General features: G+C 47.5%; 1 protein-coding gene across 1 annotated transcript in view; it reads left to right on the top strand.

Annotated features, from left to right (window-relative positions):
- Positions 1–22,899, top strand: part of Col26a1 (collagen type XXVI alpha 1 chain) — a 128,814-nt gene that overhangs the window by 41,312 nt on the left and 64,603 nt on the right. Inside the window, exon 3 of the mRNA XM_015491464.2 lies at positions 11,163–11,260. Coding sequence (XP_015346950.2) covers positions 11,163–11,260 — 98 coding nt within the window. The remainder of the gene's footprint in view (positions 1–11,162; positions 11,261–22,899) is intronic.

The following is a 22,899-nucleotide window of genomic DNA, read 5'->3' as shown; positions in this document are numbered from 1 at the left end:
CCTAATCCTCTTATGTTCTTTGGAGTTTTTATCATGGTGTTGAATTTTTCCCATCAAGTTTTGGCATTGATTGATCCTATCATGTGATCTTTCTTCTTTAGCCTGTTAACATGGTGATTGTATTGAGGGCTTTTCAAATATTGAACCGGCATGATAAACTCCACTTGGTAACAATGTATATATATATTTTTTTACATTGTGCTGATCCTATTTGCTAATATTTTGTTAAGTGCTTTTTAAAAAAATCTATATTCATGATAGATAGTGGTCTGTAGTTTTCTTGTTCAGTATGATCTTTGGCTTTGGTACCTGTGTGGAATATTGGCTTCAGAAAAACAGTAAGGATCCGGGTGTGGGGGTACATGCCTATAATCCCAGTGGCTTGGGAGGCTGAGGCAGGAGGATGTCAAGTTCAAGGCCAGCCTCAGCAATTTAGTGAGGCCCTAAGCAAAAAAAAAAAAAAAAAAGAGGGCCGGGGATGTGATTCAGTATTAAAGGGCCCCTGGGTCCAATCCCTGGCACCAAAACAAAAGTAAAGATATGTTCTCTCCTGTTTTATGTTCTAGAAAATATTATGCATAATTGGTATCAATTCTTTAATGGTTCGTAGAATTCTCCAGTAAAACCAGTTGAGTAGGGATATTACTTTTCTGGGTTTTTTTAAATCATAAATTCAATTCACTTATTAATTATAGGGCTAGTTTAGGCTGATCTACTCCACACACTGACCTGTGGTGATAAGTGTTTGGGGGAGAAGTGGTCCATTTCATGGGGGTCGGCCAACTCTTCTTCATTCCTGATGCTGCCCTTTTGTGTCTCCTTTGTGAGTGTGTGTGTTGTCCGTCTTGTGAGAGGACATTTTATTTCACTGATCTTTCTAGAGAATCAGCTTTTGGTCTCCCTGGATTTTGGTCACCTGGGTTTTTTTTCGGTTTCCCGGTCTTTTTCTTGTCCTGCTGTGTCCCGGCTTCTCCTTGCTTTATGTTGACTGTTCTTTTTTCCTGAGGTTCCTAAGATAAGCCGGTTTGTGTTTTGAAAAGCTGGGTGGCTGCCATCGGGAGCCGGGGGACAGACACAGCTCGAGGTGACGAGGTGACGGGGCTCCTGTGGGGGCTGGGGCTGGGATAAGGAGGCCCCCTGGAAGCCGAGGGGCCGGGAGTGTCACATCACTTAATGTCAGGGAGCAGCCAGGGGTGCCCCTAGTTTTCTCTTCTTTAGCAGCTTGCAGGCTGGGCATGCCATTCACTGAGATGAGACACTGGAAGGGGATCAGGCCCGAGAGGTGGAAAGCGACAGCCCTGTGTTGGCCATGTGGAGATGCCAACAGGGTGTCCGCAGTGGATGGGGGTCAAGTAGGAGGTTTTCTGTATGGATTTTTCCCTTCTGTGATTTTTTTTTTTTTTTGGTACCAAGGATGGAACCCAGGGGTGCCAGAGCACTGAGCCCCATCCCCAGCTCTTTTTAATATTTTATTTAGAGACAGGGTCTCGCTGAGTTGCTTAGGGCCTCATTAAGTTGCTGAGGCTGGATTTGAACTCCTGACCCTCCTGCCTCAGCCTCCCAAGCGGCAGGGTTTATAGGCATGAGCCCCCACGCCCAGCTCCTTTGTGTGATTTTTTTATTGGAATCTCTGTAGTGTGTGTATAACAGAGGTAGGGGCGAGGACGTCACCCAAACTAATGACCACAGACCAGCACGAGGCCCAGAGCCATGCTGGGTGCCCTGCCAGTCACCATCATGGTGTGAATGAGAGCAGGAGCTCCTGCCTGCCCTGGCCTGGGTGCCCTGGGGACGGTGGCCTTGCGGCTTAAGTTCTCTGATCACCTGTTCATCTGTTCACTTGGGTTAGGGTTAGAGTCAAGGCAGCGCCAGGACACAGCCCTTCCTGACAGTGTGTGCGTGCATGCGTGTGCATGCGTGTGTGCCTGTTTTTGTGTGCATGCATTTGTGTGTGTGTGTGCAGATATGTGCAGGTGTACGCATGCGGGTGCCTGTTTGTGTGTGCATGCATGTGTGCGCACGTGCTTGTGAGTGCATGTGTGTGTCAGAACCTGCTGGGAAGCTGAAGGCAGAGAAGACAGGCTTGGCCTCCTTCCCTGTGCCTGGGTTTCCCTTTCCAAGACATGGAGAGAACCCCGTTTCTTGCTCCAAGGTGGTGGTACCCTGTTCGGGCAGGGGGATGCCAGGCGTGGAGCATGCTGCCCTTGGCCCTGCCCAGCCCCTCCATCAGAGCAGGAGGACGGGCCCAGGGACGCGGGGGTTAAGTTTCCTCGCCAGCCCCCCTGCCCTGGCTGCCTCCCTGGCCCTCCGAGGCCTTTGATGGCATTAGAGCCAACCTTTTCCAGATGTGTGAGGGAGGGGGTGGCCGGAACTCTCCGGGCTTCTCGGCCTCCTCCAGGCGCCCCTGCCAGCGAGCCTCCCTCCCGCCCCGGGTTGGGTTGCCTGCTGCTGGGGGGTGCCCGCCTGGGCTAGGCCAAGTCCAGGATTTAAACATTTTCTTAAGACAAGGCCTTTCTTCCTGCCCCTCCTCCTCCTCCTGCCCTGGGGCCACTTCCCCAACAGGGGCAGCTTGTCCCGGCTGCACATCCCCGGCCCTGCCCCCACCCCCAGCAGCCTGTGGTCCTGGGCTAAGGGGAGGGAGGCCTGCGTGAGAGGCTGGCTGCCCGCTGAGGCCACTGTCCCCTCCCCCTGGCACTTAGGAGCTGGCTTGAAGGCTGGAGAGGCCAGAGGCCAGAGCCCCCTCCTCCTGCCTCAGAACCGCAGAGGGACAGCCCCTCCTCCCTGTGGGCCACGGGCTGCTCTTAATCAGGAGATTAATAATCTCCTTCTCCCTCTCTGTGACTCCCACCCTGTTTCCTGTTGCGTCTCTGGCCTGTCTCGGTACCTCCCAGGGAGTCCCTCGTCATGGTGGTCCCTGGCGAGGAAGCGGAGGCCATGCAGGAGCAGGGTCGGCCCCAGCAAGGGAGGGGGCGCCAGGCTCCCCTGGACCAGGTCTCTGGGCAGAGTAGGCCTGAGCCAGCATCGGCGTGACCATGGCACTGCCCCTGCACCCACCGGGGGCCTCCTGATGCACGGGGGACCTCTCCTTTGGAGGCCAGAGGACAGTGGCCTCTGTTGACCCCCCTGCCACCCCAGGAATGGACGCCTCATCCCTCCTGGGGGCCCTCTCTTCAGATCTCCTTTCATGGGCCCTCGTGCACCCAGAGCTGCCTTTGGGGACCCCCAGGACCTGGCTGTAAACTTCCAGAGGACAGTCGCCGGGCAGCTGCAGCCCGAGACCAGGCTCCGGGCGTCCGTCTCCTCTGGTTGCACACCTCGAGCTTTGGGAGCAGCTCCTTGGGGGACCTCAGAGGCTCCCGGGGGCAGGAAGAGGGTCAGGGCCATCTGTGCCTGAGGGCTCTGCAGAGGCAGCTCCTCGTCCAGCAGATGAGGGTGCACCCCGGCTCTGTCTGCGACCCCGTTCTACGAGCCCGTGTCACTTTACAGCCTGGAGCGTGACTTGCGCTTCTCCATGGCCTCGGGGCCACTCATCCCTGCTGGGTCCTTCTTTCCCACCCAGGGCCCTCGCTGCTTCCCTTCTCTCTCCCCTTCCTGCCAGGCCTCTTAAAAGCAGATCACGAGGCCCCGGCACTTTGCAGCCCTTGGTGGCCTCCCCGTGGCTGAGAGGAACAGGCTCCCAAGCGGGACACGAGGCTGTTTTGTGAGGCAGCGAAGCCACATGGGGTCTTCTGTTTTCTTGTTTTAATTTATCATTATTTTTTTAGTTGTAGATGGACACAGTTCCTTTGTTTTTTTGTGGTGCTGAGGATCGAACCCAGGGCCTTGCACGTGCTAGGCGAGCGCTCTACCACTGAGCCCCAGCCCCAGCCCTATGCATTAATATGTGCAGCTTTTAAATATTTTGTTGCTCGTGGGGTGCTGTGGAGCACGCCTGTGATCCCAGCCGCTCAGGAGGCTGAGGCAGGAGGGTTGCGAGTTCAAGCCAGCCTCAGCAATTTAACAAGGCCCTGAGCAACCTAGGGAGGACCTGTTTCAAAATAAAAAAAATAAAATAAAAAGGGCTGAGGATGTCATTCATCGGTTAAGCATCCTGGGTCCAACCCCCTAGTACCAAGGGGGAAAAAAAATTACTGTTTAAGATCATGACTCAGAAAACTGGGAAAGCTCTGGTCAATCCAATGTCCACAGACTGAGTCTAGCCTCCTTGCCTACTTCCCAGAATTTTCCCAGCCTGACCCTGGGGAGCTGCTCCATCAGCACATCAAAAAACCCTGCTCCCCAGATGCACCAAGCACACTCAGAACAGGGACATCTGGGCCCTCTGAGCTGCCACTTTCTTGCCCTCTCAGCAAACTCGCTCAAGGGTCCCCCATACTGAAAGCTTCTTCCAGCCCCTCCTGGTGGAGGCAGTTGTGCCCTGCTCCTCCTCCCTGTGCCCTGAGTTTTCAGAGCTGTGCCCAGCTGAGCACCCTGACCTCCTTGGGAACCTCCATGTCCTTAGAGGGCTGTGGGGGGGGGTGTCACCTGCTCATCCGTGGTTCCATTCATCCCACCAATCTTTATTGAGCACATAAAAGGGCATCGTGTTTTTTTTCTTGTTGATTTGTCTTTTTTTTTTATTTGTTGATGATATGCAAATAGGAATGTACACAGAGGAGAATATATTTAAAAGAATAAACATGTAGCCACCCTGAGCTAGGCCTGCATTGGGCCATCGACTTGGTGGAGGAGAGACACATCAGACAATAATTGCACAGGTTGGTGTATAATTATAAGTGCTTGGAAAAGAAGTCTGGGTTCTTTGATGGAGTAAACCAAGGGCGTCCAGCAAGCCACGGGTGGGCGGCATCTCACAGGAGGCGGCGGCTCCTCTGAGCCCCTAGTCTGCAGCTGGTCTGGGGCAGAGGGAAGAGCAATCCCTGATGTGGCTGCTGGAGTTCTGAGGGGGTGGGGAAGGGCAGGCAGGGAGGTGGCCAGAGTGGGCACTGCCATATCTTATAAGTCCCCATGGCCAAACTAAGGACTTGGGTTTTGTAGGAAGTGTTCAGGGAAGAAAGGTCTGCGTTAAAATCATCTCCTGAGAGAATCAGAGAAGCCTCATCTGACTTCTTGGGTTCAGCTGGGGTGGGAGGCAGGTGAGCAGCCCCTGGAGGCTGGGGCGGAGGTCCATGGCTGATTCCTTTGCCTCCCGATGCTGTCGCACGGTGAGCGCCAGCCACACAGACTCTGGTGTTCCACGTTCTGTGCGGTCCCTTAGATTTTATAATTGCCTTGTCAATTAAAAAAAAATCACTAGGATTTTTATAAGGGTTACATTGTATCTATAGATCCATTTGTACTGAATGGACACCTTAATGACCATGAGTATTCCTGTCCATCAACATAGCATAACTTTCCATTCATTTGTTCTTATTTATCTCATCAGAGTACACATTTTTTTTTGGTTTAATTTACTGATTTATATTAGTCGGATCAGGCTGCCATAAAAATGCCGTAGACTGGGGAGCCATGGTCTGCAACAAATTAATTTTCTCATCGATCTGGAGGCTGGAAGTCCAAGATCAAGGTTCCATCCGATTCCATTTCCTGGGTCGTACATGGCCACTTTTTCACTGTGTCTTTACACAGCCTTTGGTGTATGTGCAGGTTGAGAGAAAGAGGATCTGTCTTGGATGTCTCTTTACAAGGATACCAAGAAGAAGTCTGCACATATTCAGTACAGGTGCAATCCCCCTGCCCCCAATATATTCAATCACATTGGCTGAATCCACAGCTGCAGATCTAAAATATACGAATGGCTCACTTCTGTTCTTTTTAATATATTCTTCTTATATATTCACATACTCATACACATAATCGACAAATTAAAAAAGCTAAGTCATGCAAGTCAATAAAACACCAAAAGAAGGGAAAGATACAAAACCCAATTTAGAAGTGGGCATAAGACTTGAAGATAGCCAAACAGAAAACACAAAAAGGGACTCAACCTTATTTAGTCATCAGGAATTGCAAATGAAAACAATAATGAAAGATTACCACATAAGCCCAGGAATGGATAAAATGAAAGTGACTGACAATATCAAATGTTGGCAAGGATGTGGAGCAACTGGAACTCTCACACACTACAGCTAGGCATGTAAGCTGAATGGCATGTAAGGTTCTTCCCGATTCCATTTCTAGTGAGGGCTTTGCTCAATTTCTGGCTTCCAAAACAGGTTTTGGAAACTTGTTCATAATATCTACTAAAGTTGGGTGGCAATTGATTCTCTGGACCATCAGTTCTGTTCCTAAGCATATACCCTAGAGAAATGGAAATGTGTTCTCATAAAGACTTGTACAAGAATGTTCATAGCATCTTTGCTCATCATAGCTGAAAACTGGAAACAACCCAAATGTCCATCAGCAGGAGAATGAACAAATTATAATCCAATCATTTGTCTTATTTGTGTAATGGAATATTATTCAGCAATAAAAAAGAACAAAATATCACGCCATCTAATGGAATGGATGGAACTCAGACATAATGGATGAGTGAAAGAAGGCCAATGCAAAAGAGCACATACTGTAATTTTCCATTTATAAGAGGTTCTTGAACAGGCAAAATGAATTCATGATGAGAGAAGTCAGAAAATGATTACCTCTAGGGCCAAGAGAAGTGGGGTGAGGGGGATTTTTGAAGGAGTGGGAATTCTGGTGTGCACATGGCTAGAGGCTCATTGAGATCCTCACTGGGTTTATCTTTTTGGCTGCACGCCCATTATGTTTAATAACAAGGAGAAAATCCACTATAAAAATGAGGAATGAACTTAGTACTTTGCCTCATGGTACTTACCCTGCGTGCAATCACGTAGGTTCACCTGCACGATTATGTGATGTGTGTCGGTTGTCCCCAATAGCCTCGTGCTCTGGCACGTGCCTGTCTTGCTCATTCTCGTGTTCCTGGGGTCTGCACAAAGCGGGCTCTTGGCAAGTGTTTGCTGGGTGCATGCACGAGTGTTGGATTGTAACCAAGCTCTGGACCCCATGTGTGGGAGGAGGGAGAGAGAAGCCATCCACTCTGGTCAGGGGGCAGGGTTGCTTCACAGAGGAGAGGCCATCTGGGACACAACTTGAAGGCTCTGTGAGATTTTTCTCAGGCAGCAAAAAAGGAGGAAACACATCAGTTCTGTTCCTAAGCATATACCCTAGAGAAATGGAAATGTGTTCTCATAAAGACTTGAACAAGAATGTCAGCAGAGAAGCTTGTACTTGCAATGGTGGCCGCAAGAGCACAGGGCATCTGGGCTTTTTGTTGTGTGGCGGTGGTAGGAGCCCTGGCTGGTGACTGCGGAAGGAGGTGAGGGTCAGAAGGTAGGCCGTGCCTTGTTATCTGACCAGAAGGGTTTGGTCTTTAGTGTGCGGTAATCATGGAAACTTTGAGATATAGCTGTCAGCAAACTGAATCAGCATTTTAGAAAGTTTGCCAACTGGACCCCAACAGCACGAGCCAGTTCTTTGTGGAGGCAGGAAGGCAAAGGCCCCTCAGGTTCTTGCTCAGACTAGGAGATGGACCACCAAGGATGAACCTGTCTTGGGCACCCTGGTGGCACCCTGGTGGCACCCTAGGGTCTGCTAGGCTGAGCCTGGGCCCGCTGGGCTGGTAGAGCAGCGCCACCTACTGGTGGGTCCTGCACCTGCACTTTGTGGTCCATCTGCTTCCTCCACAGCCTTGGGGTCCTGGAGGGGCACAGACCAGGGCTGTAACCCAAGAAGGAGGGACAGGAAGAGAGCTTTTTTGGAATGTTGGGGTTCTCCTATGGGTATTGGAAAGAAAATTGTTCCTTTTCACTGAACAAAGACAAATTGAAGTTACTGGGCGTGGGACTGATTCTGCCTGGACTGATTCTTATTCCCCCACCTTTCGGCATTTGAGACTTTGAGAAAGTTCCTTAAGCTCTTTGTGCCTCTGTTTCCTCATCCATAAGTTATGGATGACAACGGTGTAGCCCACTCAGCCTGGGGCCCGGCACTCCCTGAGGGCTCAGGGACATCTATTTTTCATTGTCTATTATTATTGCCACATTATCACCCAAGGGCTGAAGGGTGACAGCATGTGACACAGAGGGCAGAGGGGTCTGTCCCACCTGGAAGGACTGGTGCATGTGGTTGAGCAGCCTGGACTCTCTCCCTGCCACCGTGAGGCTACTCAGAGGGATGCGATCAGATCTGTGTCTGAGCAACCGTCTCCATTGTCAAAGCCTCATCCCCGGCATCTGGGTCCCCACAGTATCCTCATCCAGGAAAGAGGCTCAGGGAGGTCACCGTGCACGTTAGCACAGTGAATTAGGGGCGGAGTCAGAAGCTGACTCCTGTCCCCGCTGCCCGGCTTGTCCTGCCTGTACATGGGAGGCACCCGATGGTGTCACCAGCAGTCTGAGAACTATCAATGACCCTTTCCCCTGACCTGGACATCAACCCTGGACAGAGTCTGAAGATTTTCTAGTCACTTAGTTCATCTTATTTCAAGAAACTGCCTCTTTTATCTAAATTAAGGTTTCTCCCCTCTTGCAGCTGGACCCTCTTCTGGCTGGAGACCTGCAGTAGCAAAGGGTGTCATGGGTCCCTTTCTCTCAGTTTTCACTTCTCATTTGCAGAAACTGATTAGGGGCAGGAGGGGGCCAAGCAGAGGAAAGAGTTGGCAAGGTCCTTCGTGGCTTTGTCGTCACCTGGTGGTGGGCCCCTGGGGGTGGCTTCTCAGGCTGTTCTTGAGTCTCCAGGCTTGACACCCACCCCCAGCCTGGGCACTTCCCTTTGCAAGACTCTCTGCCCTGGCTGCCGGCTCATGACCTGCTCTTGGCCTCCGACTTACCAGGGATCCTCCTCCCTGCTGGGTCACCTTGCTCCAGGTGGCCTTCACGTGAAGAGCCCCTCTTAAGACCACCAAGTCCTGCTCCCTCCGGGAGAGGCTGGGGCCCCCCAGCGGGCCGACATCAGACCCACTCACAGCTTTGCCAGACAGCAGAGGGTGATACTGCCCAGCTGGCCCCTTCACGCAAGCGTCTGATTCATTTTAAGGGGACTGTGTTGTGCTTTATGCAAAGAGGAAGGAAAGAAGGATGCATGCCAATGTGTCCCCGAGGAGACCCCCCACTGGGGATAGGCACCTGCCCCACCATGAATTCTTCACTTTCTTTTATGCAGCCTGGAGCAGTGTTGGCAGAGGTGGGTGGCCTGGCCTCATGGGCGGTGGCCACTCCTGCCTGGCTGCCCTTGCCCCTGCCCTGGGCCGGGGCACTCGTGATGTGGCTCTCAGGCTTGGGGAGGCCGTTGGACAGGACCCACGTTAGCATCCTGCCACGGAGCAGGGAGGCCTGTCAGGCCCCAGGAAGGGCGTGAGCATGAGGAGGATGCATGGGTGTGCAAGTTCTGAGAGTGTGCTAGTGTGAGTGTGTAAGAGGGCAAGTGAGTGTGTGTGGCCACGTGAGAGCGTGAACATGAGCGGTGAGTTGTGTTAATGCATGTGCACGAGTGTTTATTTGATTGTGTGAATGTGAATCGTGCATGCATGAGTGTGTGCACAGGGTGTGCACATAAATGTGCAACCACAGGTGAGCAAATGTGGACGCAGTGTGAGTGAGCTGAGAGTATTGGTGTAAGAGCGGGTGCTTGTGCAAGAACACGAGTGTCCTGCATATCGTGAGTGTGAGGAGCGTATGTGAGCGCAAGAGCATTGGCGAGTGTGTGTGTGAGCGTGTTTATGGAGCACTCGTGTCATTGCCCTCCTTGGACCCAGGCTCATGTACCCACCATACGTCCCCAGGTCCCTGGCTAAGAAGGGGTGACCTGGTGCTGTGGCTCTCCCACGCCTTCCTGTCCCCTGCTCCTGTCCTTTCCCTACCTGTACCCGATGACCAGTGGCCTCCGAGGTCCCCTAGAAGATGCCTCCTGGAGCTATTTTGCCAGGAACCTGTGGAACAGCTCAGAGGGGCCTCAGGGGGAAGCCAGCGCCACGGGATTCTCCACCATCTGTGCTGTGGTTTCCAAAGTCCGGTTTCAGACGTGTCCCCGGCTCCCAGGGCATCTCTGGGCAGGCACACGGCTGCCACCGTTAGTCAGTCATCTCTCCCTACACCCAATGGGGGGCTCCGGGTCAGCAGATTTCAATTTTGGGGGTCGTGCAGTTTTGTTTTAAAGAGGAAATTTTGTGGCACGATCCAGCAACACAGTCATGATGATCCGAGCGAAGTCGAGGGTCCTCCTGAAATCTGTCTGTCAGTCCACACTCGCTCTTCTGGGGAGTTTCACAGAATAGTATCAGACTGATTTGTGATTTCTGAACTGGTGTCGGGGGAAACTCCACCCAGGGGTTACATAATATTTTCCAGGAGATTTTTCTTCTTTTTTTTTAATTAATTTTTATTAATTTTATTTAAATTTTTAAATTTAAATGTTTTAAGGTTTTTAAAAAAATTTTTTTAAAAGCAGAAACTTTTTTTATGGCTGGGAAGGTCTCACTGCTGTGCTTCAGAGGGCCTCTGCTAGAATGAGCACCGTGGGGTTTATTTTTGGTCCCAGGGATTGAACCCAGGGGCACTTACCCACTGAGCCCTTTTGGTTTTAAGACAGGGTCTCACTAAATTGCTTAGGACCTCATGAAGTTGGTAAGGCTGGCCTTGAACTTGTCATCCTCCTGCCTCAGCCTCCTGGGCTGCTGGGATTGCAGGCAAGTGCCACTGTGACCCACATGCCTGTTTTATGTCTGTGACTGCAGTCTAGCCCCAGAGGACACTCCTTAGGTATTCACTGGGTGAATCAAGCAAAGGGAATAACGATCGGTAAAGGGGTGGAGTTGGGGGTTGAGCGTGGTTGAAGTTCTGCAGGTCCTGATGGTCTGACCCTTTTCCCTACTCATATCTTGCTCAGTCATATGCATTGCCCCCCTAGAGGAGGCTACATGTGGAGAGTTGTAGACCCTTTAGATGGCAGCGGAAACAGAGAGGGCTGGTGATTTGCCTGGGGCCACATAGCTGGCGTGCACAGAGCCAGGGCCATGGGTCCACTGTCCAGGGAGCCTCCCAGACCCTCGGGTGGGAAAAGCCACCTGGGCGGTCTTTGCAGGAGGCATTGGGGGCAGGCGGGCAGGAGCGCAGGCCTCAGTGACACTGTCCTTGTGTTAGTTACAGGGCTCTCATCAGGCCCACGTACAGGGTGTCCTACCGCACGGTGACGGCGCTGGAGTGGAGGTGCTGCCCTGGCTTTACCGGGAGCAACTGTGAGGAGGGTAAGTCTGCCAGGGTGCGGGGCGCCTGGGGGACAGGGCATGGCCAGGCTTGGCCGTGGGGGCCGTGGGCATTGCTCCCCACTGCCCTTGGCTTTCCACAGGTGGTTTCTAATGTGAAATTCTTTCCTTTTCCCAACACTGACCTCAACACTCTGGTCTGGCCAGCCAGGGTGCAGCTGCCCACCCTGCCCTGGGCACGAGGGGGTCCTCCCAGGGTACCACCCAGGTGAGAGTTGGAGGAGCCTCCGGGGCCCGGGCTGGGTAAAGGGGTTGGATTTACAGCCTCCTCCTGCCTCCCCGGCTCCGCCAAGCCCAGGTCTGGGGCAGGCTCCGTGGGCACGTGGGTCTGAGAAAATGCAGACCAGGGCCACCAGGCTGAGGCTACGGATTTTATAGAATGAGGCAAACACCAGGAGACCTGGGGGACAGCTGCAGATGGGTCTCAGCTAGCTGTCCTGGGTCCTCAGAGGGAGGACGGATGGATGGGCCAGACCAGCACCTTCCAAAACCCCGGGGCCCCAGCTCGGCCTGATTCTGGAGCCCAGGAGATCTGAAAAGAGCCACAGGTGGGTCAGAGGTGGACGGCAGGGCAGGTCCCCGTCACACTCACAACAGGAAAAACAGTCACCTGGTTCCCCATAGAGTTAGTCCAGCAGGAAGGAGGCCCAGTGGTCAGTTTTGTATTTGGAGACAATAGTTATCCTCCATGTGGACTTGTTGACAAAATTATTGTCTCATTTTTTATTATTTAACTTATTATCATTATTATTATTTTTTGTACTGATAGGAGCCAGGTGCTCTGCCACAGAGCCACAACCCCAGCCCTTTTCATTTTGTGTTTTGAGGCAGGGTCTTGCTAACTTACCCAGGTTGGCCTCCAACTGGAGATCTTCCTGCCTCAGCTTCCTGAGTTAGTGGGATTACAGGTGTGTGCCACCATGCCCAGCTCCTAACTTATGTTTTATTATTGTTTATTTTTAATTTTTTTTTTTTGGTACTGGGGATTGAACTCAGGGGCACTTGGTCACAGAGCCACATCCCCAGCCTTATTCTGTGGTTTATTTAGAGACAGGGTCTCACTGAGTTGCTTAGTGCCTTGCCATTGCTGAGGCTGGCTTTGAACTCTGGAATCCTCCTGCCTCAGGCTCCCGAGCCACTGGATTATAGGCGTGCACCACTGCGCCTGGCCTAACTTCTGTTTTAAAATATGTGTATACTGTCATTCTTAGATCCATGGGGTGGGGGTTGTTCCCAGGATCCTCTGCAGATTCCCAAATCCCTGGGTGCTCTGGTCTTATTTAAATGGGGCAGTATATGCACAGAGGCCCCACCCCTCCTCCTGTATCTTTAAGTCTCCCTACATGGCTCATAATGCCTGAAGCTACGCAAATAGTTATTGGGCTGCACAGAAAAAAAGTCTGTACATGTTGCTTAAAGACGCGATTGTTTTTCTGAATCTTTTTGATCTGTGGCTGGTGGAATCTGAGAGCCTCCAGACACCTCCCCTTCTGAAGGTTAGAAAAACTTGCAGCCATGTAGCTGAAAACGGATTATGAGTTTCTCTTGTTAGGTCGATGCTGCCTGTGCGTTTATTGTAAATGACCTAAAACTGGGTTACAGATGACAGCAAGGGAAATGGCAATAGTCATAATGATGGTGATGCTTCCAGGGCCCATGGCCCGGAGCAGAGCATCAGGAAGGAGCTGGACATAAAGGGGTCCACAGGTGCGGCCCTTCCTGAGTTTTGAGGTGCCTGATCCTGGGATGGGGGAGCTGTCTGTGCTTGTTGGGGTGCACAGAGCAGACCTGGGCCAGTCCTCAGGGGGACTTAGGAGGTGAGCAGGTGTGAGGATGTGGGCTTCCCAGGTAGACAGGACCCAGCGTACCCCATGTGCTGAATGACCACCGCTCCCACCATGTTCCTGTGGACACCTGAGACCTTCCAGGGCAGGACATGGACCTGCTTTTCCTGTCAGTGCCACGGCCATGGGCAGAGGTGTTTGGTCCCCCAAGAGAACAGAGAGGACCTGCTGTCTGGATTCCACAAGGGGTGAGGGGGCAGGTGTTTCTAGGAGGGTTGTCACTTTACCCTTAAGTAACTTCCAAGCCGTTTGCCACGGTCAACAGCAGGAGCAGTGCTGGGCACCACCCAGCAAAATGTGGGGTGGGCCCCTCTGGGCGCCTCCCACCGAGGCCTATTTTTGGAGGGCTTCTCTTAACATCAGAAGGACTTGGGCTCATCTCCGCTTCCAGGGCTCGGAACTCCACCTGAGTCCCGTCACCAGCGTCTCCCGTGTTCTCCTGTCTGCCACCCCCCATGTCACCCCACCCTGCAGGACGGGCTAGTTCTGAGAGTAACCTTGCCTGGCTCACCTGGGGCCCTTCCTCCTCCCCCAGAGACCACTGTGGGGCTGGGGCATCCTATTTTAAAACCTCTCTTGAGATTCTCTTTATTGAACCAATGAACAAACTACCGAGGGAAGTCTTCACGTCTCAAAATGTTTACATCATAAATTTCATGGAAGTAGATAGTGACTTTTCTTTGAAGGAACCAGCAGTATATCGAAGCTGATTCGAAAGATCAGAGAAGCTAAGGTATCTACCCCTCAATCCATCCCTCCATCTACCTACCTGACCATCTTTCCTCCCGTCTACCCATCTGCCCATTGTTTATGGTTTATTGCAGCAAAAAAAGAAAAAAAGATTAAAGTCAGCCAATATAAAAGAAGGACCTTAAATAAGATCACCAAGTTTGGGGCTGGAGTGGTGGCTCAGTGGTGGAGCACTGGCCTAGCATGTGTGAGGCCCTGGGTTCGATCCTCAGCACCACATATAAATAAAAATAAAGGTCCATTGATAACTAAAAAAGAATATTAAAAAAAAAAGTCACCAAGTTCCACCTGTTAGGCACAGAACTTTGGAGTTATCCTCTTGACTGCATTGAGACCCCCGGATTCTCGCCAGTTTTGTGGAGGTTGACATCCAACTTTGCAGGGTCCGCGCTGTATGAAATTCCTAATGAATGACAACTCAGACCAAGCAGCAGTCTCATGAGATGGTGCCCTACCACGACATTGGAAGGCTAGGCCGTCTTGGATAATCACTGGGGGCTGAATGGCTAAGGGCAGCAGGTCACTCTGGGCAGGTGGGAGGACCAGGGGGCACAACCCTGGCTGCTGCTCCAGAGGCCCTGAGCACGGGGACAGGAAGCCGGGGAAGTGGGGTTGTGGGCCTGTCCTACCCCATAGAGGGGGCAGGGCCAAGGGGTGGGACCTGTGAAAGGCCCCTGGGGGCTTGGTTCCCCTCCAGGAGAAAGTTCTTATCTGACAGACCACATTATGTCGATCATCAACACGCTCCAGACACAGCCGGGTTTTGTGGGTTAATTGTGAGGACTTGCCTGCCCCTCTCACCCCTCTCAAGACCATCAGCCTCAGAGCCACGGCAGGCCCCTCCCTGCTGAGGAACCTTCCAGACTCACCCACTTTGGGATAAGTGTCCAACTCGGGATGGGGGACGAGGGTGGCCTCTCAAGGTGCCTTCCCAGCTGCGGTCAGGAGGTTGTGACATCCCCAGCTGGGGGAGTTGGTCGTTGAGGAATTCAGGGGCCCTGTGGGCCTGGGTGGAGTGTGGGACGGGCTCCTGAAGCCCTTGGAAGGATTTTATATTCAGCAGGAGGCTGAGGCAGGAGGATCGCAAGTTCAAAGCCAGCCTCAGCAATTCAGTGAGACCCTGTCTCTAAGTAAAATATAAAAAAATATAAAATATATAAAAAAGGGCTGGGGATGTGGCTCAGTGGTTGAGCACCCCTAGGTTCAATCCCTGGTCAAAAAACAAAAAAGATTTTACGTTTCCAAACATGAACCAATAAAGATGGCACCCTAAATCAAGGCCACACCCAGGACTTTGGGTACATTCCTAACATGGTTGTTGGGGGCCCTAACCCTTCATTCATGTTTGCTGTCATTTGTACCTCTCTTGGAAACCCTGAGGGGTGACGAGGGGCCATCCAGTCACCCAGTGAGTTTTGCTATGGTTCAGATGTGACTCCTTCCCTGGGTGTAGGTCTGGGGCCTGGGTATGCTCCTCTTCACAGATCAGCTCCATGCTGATTTGAAAATCCTCATTCATCTATTTGCTAAAATGCATTTGTGGCCCTCAAGTCAGTGCTCCCAGTGGGTCACTCCCAGACGTGGACAGACAGTGAAAACACGGAGCCCCCCCCACCACCTGTGTCCCAAAGAGGCCAATGATGCGACCTCTGCTTCCTTGCTCCAGTTCTCACACACGAGTGTCCTATTTAGTGATACGTTCTCCACATTTTGTCCTTTTCCGTGGTGATTTATGTGGTGTTCCTAAGTACAAGAAGGTGCCGCGGGCCTCGAGGAGAAGACCTATAGGAGCTGAGCTTTGTTCAGATATCACGATGGTGCTGTTGGCCACCAGGTCAAAGTCCGTGGACCCACAGTAGGTGTTAAATGAGGTGCCTTGAAACAGAAGCACACGCACAATAGGGTTTGTGACTGTCAGCTGGCGAGGAAGGTCGCAGCTGGGGACTTTCAGAAGTCCAACTCTAAGATTAGGTATTCGCTAACTCAGTATTTGCTAACTCAGTATTTGCTGTGACTTTGTAGAACATAACACCGTGTGCCGTTAGGGTCAGCTGTATCTGTGTTTATCTATGTATCTAGGCATCATTTTTTCCTTATTATGAACGGAAGTATAGATCCCTGACTTACGATGATGAGAATAATTTTCCAACTTTTTGAAGATGTGAAAGTGGCATGCTCCATAGAAACCTTACTTTGAGGACTAGGACTGTCGCTCAGTGCTTATGAATTTGGGTCTCATCTTGCGTGGTCTAGGGATTTGCCATAAGACCACTCCTTGCGCTGGAGTCTGTGGCAGTGAGTCCCAGCTCTCAGTCAGCTATGTAACCAGGGCAGGAACAACTGAGGCTCTACAATGTGCAATGTGTGGGTAGCCAGCATTTGAGGTATTTTTTTTTTTGGAGGGGGGTTACCGGGGATTGAACTCAGGGGCACTTGACCACTGAGCCACATCCCCAGCCCTATTTTGTATTTTATTTAGAGATAGGGTCTCACCGAGTTGCTTAGTGCCTTGCTGTTACCGAGGCTGGCTTTGAACTTGTGATCCTCTTGCCTCAGCCTCCTGAGCCACTGGGGTTACAGGTGTGTGCCTGGCTTTTTTTTTTTATATGCATATTCAATAAATTGCATGTGATATTGTGTGAGATGATTTCTCCCAACTTTGGGCTAACCTAAGTGTCCTGGGCATGTTGCCAGGCTAAGCCATGGTGGCCAGTAGGTTAGGTGTACTAAATGCACTTTTTATTTGTGATATTTTCAACTTATGATAAGTTTATCAGGACATATCCCCATCACAAATCAAGGAGTTAAGGGTCATCAGTACATGTTCAGTATATAAAAAATGGAAACATCTGGAATTGTCATACCCCTCTCAAGGTAACTGGGAGCCTCCCTTAGGTGAAAAGTAGCCCTTTTCCTGTGCTTACATCACTTGTATTGTAAATGTGGTTTGGGAACTTTTTTTCTTTTGTCACATAGGTTTCCCTGAATACCTCTTCTAACAACAGAGAGCCTTCGAAGCATCATTTTTGGTGGTTATAGAATTTGGGTATTAATTCTACAAATTGTAGGATTTGGGTAATCATTTATGAACTAAACTAAATCTCTATTATAAAATTCCTAAGTTGCTTCCATTTAAAAAATAATGTTACTTTTCTGAAAGATGAGATAAAATTTACATACACATAAATGCACAGATGTTGAGTGTGCATTTGATGAGTTTTGGTAAATGAATACACATTTCTCAACTTCCAGAAAATTCCCACCCCAAAGAATTCCAGATTTGATTTCTATCATATCAGCTTTGCCTGTTGTTGAATACATAGAATCATAAAGTTCTCTAGAATCGTACTTTTTTATGTATGGTTTATTTCACTAAATGGTTTCTTAGATTGCTTCGTGTTTTACATGTACATCTGTGGCTTATTCCTTTGTTTTACAGGGTATTATTTTATTGGATTAGTGATCACTATTTTGTCAAGTTGAGGTCTAGATCTAACTTTAGAAGAAAAAGACAGATTGTTTCCCAGCGTGGCTTTTGCTATTTTGCACTCCTACCAGCATCTTCCAATGGCTTTTAAGTTCTGATTGCCCCACCTCCTTGTCAACACTTGGAACTGTCAGTCTTTTTTTTAATTTTATTCATTTTTGTGGGTATTGAAATGGTTTCTCATTGTGTTTTGAATTTGCATTTCCCTGAGGACTAATGATGTTGAGCATCTTTTTTGTATGCCTCTTTGATGTGTCTACCAGCTCTTCTTCTATTATCTATTCTTCTATTTTCTGAAATGTCTGTTCAAGACTGTTGCCCATTTTTAATTGGTCGTTTAAATTTATATGAAAGAGCCAAACTATTTTCCAAAGGCATTTTTCCATGTTATATTCCCCCACATATAAAGTATGTCGCAATTGCTCCCATTCTTGCCAACATTTGGTGTTGTTAATCTTTTCAATTTTGGCTGTTCTCATGGGTAAAATTATATGTAATTATAATTTCTTTTTAAAGACTCTTTTGAGCATTCTGATTCTGTTGCAATTATACATAATATTACAATCAACTTATTAATATCTATAGAAAAGTATCTGTTGGGATTGTAAAATAATTGTGATTTTGATGAACTTATAGACCTATTTGGGGAGAATGGATACCTTTTAAAATTCTTTTCTTAGTTGTAGATGAACACAATACATTTATTTATTTGTTTATTTATTTATTTATTTACTTACTTAATGTGGTGCTGAGGATCAAACCCAGTGCTTCACATATGCAAGGCAAGCACTCTACCACTGAGAACCACAACCCCAGCCCCAAGAATGGATATCTTACTAATGAGTCTTTTGATTCATGAACATGGTATAGCTCTCTTCTAATTTTTCTTAATTTTGTTTTTTAATTTTCAGAGTAGGTGATTTGCTTGTGTTTTCTTAAATTCATTTCTAAATATTTATACATCTGGTGCTTTTTAAAACATGAGTTTCTTTTCAAAATTTAATTTTCTTGGTTTTGTTGTTGTTGCTATATAGCAATATATTAGACTCTAAAATATTGACCTTGTATCTGAAACTTTGCTGAGTTCATTGATTAGTATTGGTAGCTTATTTATCTTGTTTTTTGGATTTCCTGTGCAGGGGCTGCAGATATAGATCAGTGGTAAAGCATTTGCCTACCATGTGTAAGGTCCTAGTTTCAATCCTCAGTACTAGGCAGGGAAAGGCACTAAAACAGATTTTCTACATAAATTATTAGGTCTTCCGTGAATAAAGGCATTTTTTGCTTCTTCCTTTCCAATCTTTATATGTATTTAATTTATTTTTCTTGCCATATTGAACTGGCTAGAACTTCTAGGAAAATGTTTAATAGAAGTGGTGAAAACAGATACACTTGCCTCCTTTCTGATCATGGGGGGAGTGCTCAGTATTTCTCTGTTAACTATTATACCAGCAGCAGATTTTTCTTTCTTATTTACTGGGTGATAATATTCTCTTCTACTTTTAGTTTGTTAAGTGTTTTGACCACAAATAAGTGCTGAATCCTGTCGAATGTTTCTTCTGCATCTATATTGAGATGGTCATATGTTTTTATAATCCTTTATTATGTTAGTGTGGCAAATTATATTGGTTTTGGACTAGTAAACGGACCTTTTAAATCCTCTTTTCTGTATTTGATATTTATCTATGATTTTCTTTTCCTTGTAATGTCATTGTGAGTTTTGGTTATAAGTCAACAGACTAGTCTCATAAAAAGAATCCTTCTTTCTATGTTTTCTGAGAGCATTTTTTTGGGTGGGTGTATATTGTTATTACTTTTTCCTTAAATATTTTATAGAATTCACGATTAAATCATCTGGACCTGTAGTTTTATTTTTGTTGTTGTTTTTTTGATGGGAAGTTTTTGGTAATGAATTAATTTTCTTCAATAGACTTAAGGCTACACATGTTTTCTGTTCTTACCTTAACAATTGTTTATGCATTTTAAAATCCACTTTATGGAGGTTTAATCTACATATTCTTTTTATATACATATGACTGACACATCAGAAGCATACAGTTCAATAAGTTTTGATCTTATGCAGATTTGTGGGATTCTCTTTCTTCCTAAGTCTCTTCTCTCTGATACTCTGCTCACCACATTTGCCTCTACCTCCCTGGCCACAAGTTCCTTTTCTTCAGTTCAGAGGTATCACCATGTTCTACCTAGTTCTCCGGCCACATGCTGAGGTCCAGAAGGTGTCTCCAAACTCATCTTGTTTCTTCTCCTTCTCTCTCTCTTTCTTCGGTTCCAGAGACTGAACTCAGGGGCACTTGACCACTGAGCCACGTCCCCAGCTCTATTTTGTATTTTATTTAGAGACAGGGTCTCACTGAGTTGCTTAGCACCTCACCATTGCTGAGGCTGGCTTTGAACTCATGATCCTCCTGCCTCAGCCTCAGTCTCCCTAGCTGCTGGGATCACAGGTGTACACCACTGCACCCGGCTTCTCCTTCTCTTATCAATCACTGTTCTGCTTGCCTCTTATCAAATATGTAAAAGCTTTTTTTTTTTTTTTCAAATTTTGTCCAATTTTTGGTTCTTCACAGTGGAAAAGCAAGTTTACTGTGAATTAACCTAACAGGACTGGAAGCGAAAATTGCATTTTTCCATGATCGATTTTTTTTCATTGTACTTCTCTGTATTGTTTTATAGTAATTTTCCCAGGAATTATAATATGCATCCTTCATTACGATAAATTTAGATATATATAGGACTCTTTCAGGTTAAGTGGAACTTATAGTACAATTCCATATGTCCACCCCCACATTCTTTTGTGTCATTGTTGTTATATATTTCAAATGTAAATAGAGTGTAAATTTCACAATTCGGTATTGTTATAGTTTAGATATGAGGTGTCTCCCAAAAGCTCTTATGTGAGACAATGCAAGAAAATGTAGAGGTGAAATAATTGGGTTATGACAGCCTTAGCCTGACTGGTGCATGAACATATGGATATGAATTAGCTGGGTAGTAATTGTAGATGGGTAGCGTGTGGCTGGGAGAAGCAGGTCCCTGGGATGTGCCTTAGGTTTATCCCTGCTGAGGGGAGCTCGCTCTGCTTCCTGGTTGCCACGTCCTGAGCTTCTTCCCTCTTCCACCATGATGATCTTCCGCCATGATGTGCTGTCTCACCCTGGGCCCAGAGCAGTGGAGTTGGTCATCTATGGACTGTGACCTCTGAAACTGTGAGCACCAAATAAACTTTTCCTCCTCTGCATTGTTCTTGTCAGGTCTTTTGGTCACAGCAATGAAAAGCTGATTAAAACAACAGTCACAATTTATGCATTAAATAGTCCAATTGTCTTCTAAAGAAGTGAAAGGAGGGAGGGAAACCCTTCTATTTAATCTCCAGTTGTCATTGCTGGTGACATTTATTTCTTCCTTCCTCTGATGTCCTAACCCCTCAGCCCCAAGAAGTTCTTTCAGCATTTTTTTTTTTTTTTTGCAGTGCAGATCTGCTTGGAATGAATTATTTCAGCGTAAAAAATACTTGAGTATCTATTTGACCTTAATTTTTATTTATTTATTATAAGCACACAATGCAAAGTTTACCATCTTAATATGCATCCATCAGTGGTAGTAAGCATCTTTGCATGGTTTTGTGACCAATATCCAACCAATTCTAGGACGTACTCATCTTACCACTGAGCAGTCACCCTTCATCCCCATTACCCATCGGCCCCTGGCTGGCTCTCACAAATGAGCTTTTTGTATCAATGGATTTTCCTATTCTGGCTTTTTCATGGAAATAGAGTCACAGGGTATGTGGCTGCTGTGACTGGCTTGACTGAGCCTCATGTTTGGAAGGTCCATCCGTGCTGTGGCATGGGAAGGCCATCTTCTGTTTATCCATTCATCAACTCATGTGCCTTTGGGTTGTTTCACCCTTTGACTTTATGAATAGTGCTGCTATGAACATTCATGGATAAAGTTTTGTTTGAACACCTGTTTTCAATCATTTTGTTTGTATACCCAGGGTTGGAATTGAAGGATGATATGGTCATTCTATGCTTAACTCGTTGAAGAACTGCAAAACTGTTTTCTTTTTGGTACTGAGTATTAAACCCAGGGATGCTTAACCACTGAACCACATCCCCAGCCCTTTTATTTATTTATTATTTTTATTTTGAGACAGGGTCTCACTAAGCTGCTTAGTGCCTTGCTAAGTTGCTGAGGCTGGCTTTGAACTTGTGATGCTCCTGCCTCAGCCTCCCGAGCCTCTGAGATTACAGGCATGTGTCATCATGCCTGGATGCCAAACCATTTTTCATTGTGGCTGCACCATTTTACATTCCCACCAGCAAGGTGTGAAGGTTTTGATTTTGCCACATCCTCTCCAGTATTTAATTTTCTATTAATTTTTGGAAAACATTTTCAATGGGTTCCTCATTATGTACAGACAGTTTTTTCTTTCAGTACTTTAAAAAGATGGGTGGTCCCATTGTCTTTTGGCATCCATGGGTTCTGGTGAGAAGTCTGTAGTTCTCATGTGATTTCCCCTCCTCTGGAAATCTTGTTTTCAAGATTTTTCTTTATCTACTCTTTCAGTAGTTTGACCATGATGTTACTGGGTGGGGTTTTCTTAATCCTGCCCATGGTTCTTTGAGCATTCTGGATCTATAAGCCAATGTGGTTCCGTTGTGGTGGCATCTGGGTTTTCCTAAACTAAGTCAGGAAATTTCTGTCTATTATTTCTTCATTTTTTTGGCCCCATGCTCCCTTCTCTCCTGCTGAGATTTCATTTACACATGTTAGATTATTTGATATTATTACTGAGGCTTTGTCCGTTTCTTCTCCCTTCTTCACGCTGGATCATTTCTATTGCTCTGTCTTCAAGTTCACGATCTCTTCTGACATCTACGATCTTCTGCTGAGTTCATCCAGTGAAATTTCATTTTCTAAATAATGTACTTTTCAGATCTAAAATTTCATCCATAGCTTTTTTCTTGGTTATGGTTGTTGTTTGTATTTCCCTGATAAGATTTCCCCACCCATTCACTCTTATTATGACCATTATTTATTTGGTATCTTAGAACTTACGTATGAGAGTTGCTTTTAAGTCTTTTGTTTTTCTTTTCTTTTTTTTTTTTTTAATTTTTAATATTTATTTTTTAGTTTTCGGCGGACACAACATCTTTGTTTGTATGTGGTGCTGAGGATCGAACCCGGGCCGCACGCATGCCAGGCGAGCGCGCTACCACTTGAGCCACATCCCCAGCCCTTGTTTTTATTTTCACTGTTTGGATCACCTTGAGGATATTAATGCTGGTCATTTTCTCTGGACTTGGGTCACAGTTAGTTGACCCTTCCTCCTTCACTTTCTTTCTTTCTCTCCTTTCTTCCTTCTTTCCCCCTTCTCCTCTTCTTCTTCCCCTCCCCCTTCTTCTTTTTCTTCTTCTTCCTCTTCCTCTCCTTCTTCTCCTCCTTTTCTTCTAATTCTATTCTCTTCTTTTTTATCCTCCTCATCTTTCTTCTCTCTCTCTCTCTCTCTCTCTCTC

Source organism: Marmota marmota, unplaced genomic scaffold (assembly GCF_001458135.2).
Source record: "Marmota marmota marmota unplaced genomic scaffold, marMar, whole genome shotgun sequence".
Classification (NCBI taxonomy): domain Eukaryota; kingdom Metazoa; phylum Chordata; class Mammalia; order Rodentia; family Sciuridae; genus Marmota; species Marmota marmota.
Note: the sequence above shows the minus strand (reverse complement) of the source record. Positions and strands in the feature narration are given on the sequence as shown.